Source organism: Pleuronectes platessa, chromosome 6 (genome assembly GCF_947347685.1).
Source record: "Pleuronectes platessa chromosome 6, fPlePla1.1, whole genome shotgun sequence".
Taxonomy (NCBI): Eukaryota; Metazoa; Chordata; class Actinopteri; order Pleuronectiformes; family Pleuronectidae; genus Pleuronectes; species Pleuronectes platessa.
The window spans coordinates 303,844-311,343 of NC_070631.1; the positions used below are offsets into that span (position 1 = coordinate 303,844).

General features: G+C 46.5%; 1 protein-coding gene across 1 annotated transcript; it reads left to right on the forward strand.

The window, feature by feature from the left end:
* Nucleotides 1-3,041: 3,041 nt before the first annotated feature.
* On the forward strand, nucleotides 3,042-5,541 carry LOC128441819 (Ig-like V-type domain-containing protein FAM187A). The gene is made up of 5 exons (XM_053423923.1): nucleotides 3,042-3,248; nucleotides 3,694-3,971; nucleotides 4,310-4,663; nucleotides 4,771-5,009; nucleotides 5,315-5,541. Exons 1-5 carry the CDS (start codon nucleotides 3,042-3,044, stop codon nucleotides 5,539-5,541), a joined length of 1,305 nt encoding a protein of 434 aa, XP_053279898.1.
* The last annotated feature ends 1,959 nt before the right edge of the window (nucleotides 5,542-7,500 follow it).

Below are 7,500 nucleotides of genomic sequence, written 5' to 3' on the forward strand. Positions count from 1 at the left end.
ACGAGTTGATCAGCTGTCGGGGGGGAACTGGTCTTCAGACAGTTCCTCATTTCCACGAACGTCACACTCACACTAACATCTGACCCTAGATCCAGGATAAAGAGAAGTGCAGTTTGGATTTGTTCCATTTTCTCTGAATCTATTTTGGATCCATGAATATGACCTTTGACCTGTGACCTGAGATCTGACCTGAGATCTGACCTGAGGTCTGATCTGTGACCTGTGACCTGAGGTCTGACCTGTGACCTGTGAACTGAGATCTGACCTGTGACCTGAGATCTGACCTGTGACCTGAGATCTGACCTTTGACCTGTGACCTGAGATCTGACCTGAGATCTGACCTGAGGTCTGATCTGTGACCTGTGACCTGAGGTCTGACCTGTGACCTGTGAACTGAGATCTGACCTGTGACCTGAGATCTGACCTGTGACCTGAGATCTGACCTTTGACCTGTGACCTGAGATCTGACCTGAGATCTGACCTGAGGTCTGATCTGTGACCTGTGACCTGAGGTCTGACCTGTGACCTGTGAACTGAGATCTGACCTGTGACCTGAGATCTGACCTGTGACCTGAGATCTGACCTTTGACCTGTGACCTGAGATCTGACCTGAGATCTGACCTGAGGTCTGATCTGTGACCTGTGACCTGAGGTCTGACCTGTGAGTGATGAGCTTCCAGCCGCCTGCTGACATCGGTAATAGAACACGAAGCTGCAGCGATGAAGTTCTTCTCCTGTAAAATAAAACAACCTCACAGGTGGTCTGTGCAGCAGCTTGTCATCACTGCAGCTTTCTCCTTATCGGTGAGGAGAGGCAGGAGGAGATGGATGAGTCCACACAAGAGACCTGATCGCTCCATGTGGGAAACAGGAGGAGAGGCAGGAGGAGATGGATGAGTCCTCACAGGAGACCTGATCGCTCCATGTGGGACACGGACCACAACCTAAACCTCTATTATTGTAACTATGACATGGAACATCCTGTCATCTACAGCTGCACCGATTTAAAACCACTGTTCAACTCCCGCTGAGGCTCACACCTCCAACCACCGTCTGTCTGTAGGAAAGAAGAGGCTCAGCGTTTCTCTCTGGTCTCTAAGGTCTGAGAGAGGAGGAGACACGGAGCGCGACATCGCACAACAAACCACAACAACACAATAACTCTCACACACAGTACACAAACAAATCACATCCATGGGAATCAGGCCTCAGCGACAGATTCATTTTCTGGACACAAGGAACAACCAGATTCATGTGAGTCCTCACTGATGTGTCTCGTTCTGGACCAGAGACGGACAGACAGACTAATGAGGACACGTGACTGATTAAAGGAGTCAAACACTGCAAAGAACAATTTTCCTTATGTAGTGTCGGAGGAGGAGGAGAAGGAGGAGGAGAAGGAGGAGGAGGAGGAGGAGGAGGAGGAGAAGGAGGAGGAGGAGGAGGAGGAGGAGGAGGAGGAGGAGGAGGAGACTGAATTTGAGATGTTTCGTGTGTGAAGGATCTTTGAGAAGGAGGAGGGGACGATAATAACACGGGGATAAACGCTGGGTTCAACATCCAGCCAGGATGGATGGAAGTTATTAGACAGAGTCGATAACAGGAGGAGGAGGAGGAGGAGGAGGAGGAGGAGGAGGAGGGTAGTGACACATGAGGAAAACAATGATAGAAGTAGGGCCTTGAGAGAATGTTTATCATGATTTGGTGCAATTCAAAAATTTGAATTTAAACGTAATTTGTGGGTTCATAAGTTGAATATGTTTTATTTTCAAAACATAATTCAACCTTCCAGATGTAAACCAACACAACATGGAACAACATGTTTACGTCTCGTTTCTATAATGAAGGTCGAAGGTTAAATCTACAGAACCAGAGTCCGAGCTCACCTGAGATATGTTTAAATGAAAATATAAGAAACAGCAGCAGACGAGGAAATGAAAATAATGTTTTATACCTTAAAGAGAAAATATAGCATGAATGACAACATAAAGAAAATGTGATGAGTCTCGACTTGAATTGTAGGACACGTTCTTTGATCCTTTGATGCACAAACATGGCTCAGTTTTTATTTTCTACATTTTTGCAGTGAATGAATTTCATATTTAGTATTTCAGGTATCACCTAATCCGCTTGTTTTGGACCATCTCAAATCCTTATTCAAATGTTTCCTTTCTAACCTTTTGAATAAAAAATAAATGTTTGTACCACTCTAATGCACAACATGGGTCAAACCGACCTGCATGGATTCTGTGTGTTTTCATGCATTAGTGTTTCTATGCTGTAGGTTTGAAATAAGTGATTTCATCATTTAATATTCTAAGTATTCATTAAATATCTTGTTTGTGATTCCCACAAATCATTTTTTTATTTCCTTTCTTACTTTATAAATAAGCTAAAATATTAAATTGTGTATTTCTACATCACTTTTAGACACATGGGTCAAAAGGACCAGTACAGTATGAATTCACCTGCCGTTCATTTCAAACAGCTGCTTCTGCTCATCTGATGTCGTCTTTACTAGTGAGAAGGAGAAATATGTACAATGCTAGCTAGCTAGCTTCTCTTCCGGCGAGCTAACCATAGCTAGATCAACAAAATAAAACTCGATATATAACAGTATATACCCAATAGACTGATTGATATGCATTTATATGCTTTTCACTGTGTGACTATGGCTGGTCACAATCATTTCAGTCTTACTGATGGTCATAAAGATGCTGGATGAAGAACGTGATGAGGAAGATGAGGAGGCTCCTTTGATGTGTCATCAAAGGAGCCTAATCCGAAATGAAGAAGGAAGAAGAAGCTATAAAGGACGACAGCAGAGAAGCACCCAGCCATGCATAAAATAGTTAAATGCATACGGGTCACTGTCCTTGTCATTTGACCCCGTGCTGTGCATTAGAAGGGGGGGGGGTGCATAGCTTGTGTCTCAAAGGGTTGACGTCACCTCTTGTGTTTACAAGGTGACATTGTTCCAGTTTCCACCTTCAGGTGTGAAATCAGACAAATAGTCATATTTGATCCAACTCTTCATCTCGATGCCGTGGTCAACCTCCTTCCCCCTCCTCTTCCTCCTCTTCCTCCTCTTCCTCCTCCTGAGCCGTGAGGTGTGGAGCTACGAGGCTCCCGAGGACAAACAGGATGTGTTTGCCAGTCGAGCTTGTCCAGCTTTTCTGAGCTTCACCAACGTTGCGTGTCCGGCTGGAGTCACGGTGGAGCTGCCCTGTCGCTGCAAGCCTCCTCAGGTACATGATCTGTGTTCCTGTACCAGAGGAACATCAGATGACATATTATGATATTACGATTTCTTTCATTATTATAAATTTGTGAACATATCACTTTTACAAAGGTAAAATAAATGTAAACCTTTTCTGTGTCAGTGTTTCTCCTTCTTGTTGAGGGTTAACAACTGAGCATGTTTGTCTATGAGACAAACTGTGATGGTGAATATGGGCAACACAATTAAATTGTGATTGATTGATGATAAACACGGTCTTTAAATATTAGACACCACAACACGTGAGACGCTGCCTCCATCTGAATCCTCCATGTTCATGAGAACCAGCTGCTGACCACGTCAGTTAAATGGATCTGAGATCATGAGAATTGTCTCAGACACAGAAACTAATCTAATCTCTGGTATCGATCGACCAGCAGCAGATGATTCATGTGGTTCCCTTTGTTCTTCAGGTCCAATCAGTCCTGTGGTTCTTCAGGAAACATCTGGGCAGCTCCGAGGAGACCGGGGCTCTGAGCCATCACCATGAGAGCCAGCAGCTGGACACCGGGCAGGTCCCTCACAGCGACGAGCTGCGGAGTCGGTCCTCCATCCGTCTCTTCAGCCTGTTGATCTTCAGGACTGGACCCGGAGACTCTGGCATCTACATCTGCGGCTCCGCCCACAAAGACTTTTTCTACGGTTACGACCTGGACGTGCAGGAGGTTCACCGGATCAGCTTCAGTCCGAGGTGACTCTGTGACTCCATGGGCAGGATCAGAACCAATATGTTGTTTTCATTATAAAGACATGCTCAATATTGAATTCTGTTCACTGCTACATTTATCTGATTCCATGTTCCTGTTGGTGTAGGACAGAGATAACCGAGGTTTATTTACAGGCTGATCCACTGACTGTAAAATCAATATATTATATGATGTATATTAAGCATTTTACTATCAGTCATCTGATGGTTTCTATGTTGAACTAGTTTCCTCCATAGTGGTGGAAATCATCAAAAGAAAGAAAATAACCCATCTTCAATGACCCGCTCTCAGTTTCATATTTCATATCTGATCATTTCTGTAGACTGGCTCCAGACAGAACGAACCAGGAACTGATGGAGATCAAAAGCCGGAGCTCCAGTCGGCCGCTGCATCATGTGTTCACCGGCTTCAGGCCCTGGACGCTGTGCGACCGCTGTGGGGTGGGGGGGGAGCAGGTCCGTGTGGGGCTCTGCTACGTCCGCTCCCAGTTCCTCCATGTACGCTACCGACGGGCCAATCAGACGGTGGCTTCCTGCGGCTCAGGGGCGGTGCCCCGGGCGTTCGGCCTGCAGCGAGGCGGAGCTGAGGCCCAGCTGGAGGTGAGGAGATGTCAGGTGACTTGTCCACCTCAAGCTCCGCCCTCCTCCAAACTCCTCACGCTGATGGCTTTCTTTGGGTTAAGGTGGGTCGCTCTGTGCAGGTCCACACTGCAGTCAGGTGGTTTGATTAACACACAGCCACTTATATGTTCTAATGGAATCACTCTCTGGTTCTCAGCTGTAGTTCTGCCTCCGGGCCAGTAGACGTCCCAGTGTTCTACCTGAACCGCCCTGCGGGCCGGGTCCTGACCCTGGGGTGCCCCGGGGCTCGAGCGGACATGGCCGTGGCTTGGGACCGAGGGTCTGAACCCATTTACAGATCCCGACACTTGGCCGGTGGCTCCATCGGCACCGAGGCCTCCAGGCTGCAGATCGACGCCGGACACCACCTAGTGTTCAAACCTGCAAAGCTTCAGGACACAGGTTCAAACTGCTGATTATCTAAAGTTGCATCGTAAAAGATTTGAGTTGTTTCATGTTTTCGTTTGCTGCTGTTTCTTCATCATCTTCATCATCACACAAACAAGGATGAGATCAAATCACCTTCAGTCCCACGACAGACGAATCCGAGGCGAAGAGCACGGACATGTAGAAATGTAGAAGATAGTAAATCTGTTTCTCGGTGGAGGTTTTGTATTTGTGACTTTTCGTGGCTCAGAGAACTGAGGCCCTCTCTCTCTCTCTCTCTCTCTCTCTCTCTCTCTCTCTCTCTCTCTCTCTCTCTCCAGGTGTGTACTGCTGCTGGCTGCAGGGTCGTCCGGCCGCTCAGATCCGCCTCCTGGTCTATCTTCATTTTGGGGGGGGCCAGTCTGTGACATCACACCCTGACTTCCCCACAGCAGTCAGCACCGTGATGATATGTTTCGCTGCCATGACGAGCGTGTTCCTCCTGCTGGTGGTCGTCAGAGCTGGAGTCCGATGCCTCAGGGACGCAGCACAGACACATGTGGAGTAGAGCAGATTGAAGTGGCTGCTCCTCTGCAGCCGGACCCTGTAGAACTATCCCTAAGCCTAACTCTAACTCTAACTCTAACTCTAACTCTAACTCTAACTCTAACTCTAACTCTAACTCTAACTCTAACTCTAACTCTAACTCTAATTCTAACTCTAACTCTAACTCTAACTCTAACCCTCACCCTCACCACGCGTCGCTGTCGACTCACTGACACGATCATAAGAATAATTCCAGCAGCTTTTTAAAGGTCCAGTATGTAAGATTCAGGTGAAAGGATCTACTGACACAAATGTTATATAAAATTATGTTAACTATGTTTTCACGAGTGTGTTTCTTCTACATTATACAACCTGTTGTTTCATTTACCCTGGAATGGACCTTTATATTGAAATACTCTATACCTGCATCGGGGGGGGGGGGGGTGAGATGAGGGGTGTTCAGCTGCAACATGACACTTCACCACTAGATGTCACTACATTCTATTACATTATTACATTACATTACATTTCATTGAGCTGACCCTGTTATCCAGAGCGACTCACAGTAAGAGCATCAACCACGAGCAACAAGCTACAACAAGAATCAAGAAAGTACAATTTCTTCAAGAAAGACAAACTACAAAGTTCTATAAGTGAGGGACATGTATGTGCTACTAACCAGACGTGAAGAGAAATGTGCTGGAGCAGCCAGCCCCCCCCCCCCGGCGATGCAGGAGAAGATGGCCGGCAGCCTTCCTCCTGGGAAGGTTGATGAAAAGAGAAAGAATTGGGGAGACCTTGTATTATATTGTCTCGGTGACCTCACAGGTCATGAGGCCAGAGTGACCAATAGGAGTTGACCCTTGTGGTTTTTCACACCTCTGTGTGAAGTTGAGGGATCCTGGTAGAGGGAGTTCCCTTTGCTCTGGCTTTTTCCAGAACAATGGAACCTGTTGCACCCTGGGAGACTGAGTTCCTTGGCTTTCTCAAGAACAAAGAAACATGCTGTTCTCAGGCTTTGACTAACATGCAGGCCGAGAGGAGGCCTGAGGTTCACACTGTCCCAATAGGTGACGTGTGTAGCTCGGTGTGTGAGGAGAAACCTCCAGATCCTCAGCTGCAGCTTCGAGCCGAGAGACAGAAACAGACACGAGACAGAAGATGATTCTCAGACGAGAGGAAATCAGTGAGAGAAAAATGAAAGAGGAGATCAAAAGAGACAGAGAGGTTATTTGGGACAGGAATAATATTTAGGTTTCTAAAGGTAGTATTTTTCTCTCCATGTCTTGTGAACTGTATATTTGATTTAGTTCATCCCTCTCTCTCCCAGCAGCTCAGCACAGAGCCTCCATGTGTTGACTCCTCAGCCTCAGGTGGGAAGTGGCTCAGGAACCCTCAGAGCTGCAGGTGAAGAGCAGCACAGAGATGAATGAAGGACAATCTGTGGGACAGAGGAGACGTCAGATGTCCTCATTAAGACGACTCTTCAAACCTGAGGGGCCGAGCGATGAAGACACGAACACCTCCCTTCTCCTCTTCACTCCCAATCATCTCCTCCTCTTCATCGCTCTGCATGAGCTGCTCTTCATCCACTCAGAGCTCTGACCTCCAGCAGACAGGCTGCAGCTTCCCTTCAAAATAAAACCTTTCAAACTACTAAACAATAACACGTGTATTCATGTGATTTTCATCAACTCTCATCTTAGACACCAACTATCATTCACTTTGTTCACATCATAAAATCAATCAATAAAATAATGGTTCATATGAAAAACAAACCTTGATTTCCCATATGACAAATACTAGAGGGAAATGTATGTATATAAAACACACGCACACACAAACACACACACACACACACACAAACACACGCACACACAAACACACTCACACAAACACACGCACACACACAAACACACACACACACACACACACACACACACACACACACACACACACACACACACAGTCCTATTCAGTC

Excerpts from the sequence above, each read along its gene's own strand:
- LOC128441819 (XM_053423923.1), top strand. The coding sequence starts at position 3,042 with ATGCCGTGGTCAACCTCCTTCCCCCTCCTCTTCCTCCTCTTCCTCCTC. Across the intron at positions 3,249-3,693 it reads GTCGCTGCAAGCCTCCTCAG|GTCCAATCAGTCCTGTGGTT; the intron begins GTACATGATCTG and ends TTTGTTCTTCAG. Across the intron at positions 5,010-5,314 it reads TGCAAAGCTTCAGGACACAG|GTGTGTACTGCTGCTGGCTG; the intron begins GTTCAAACTGCT and ends CTCTCTCTCCAG.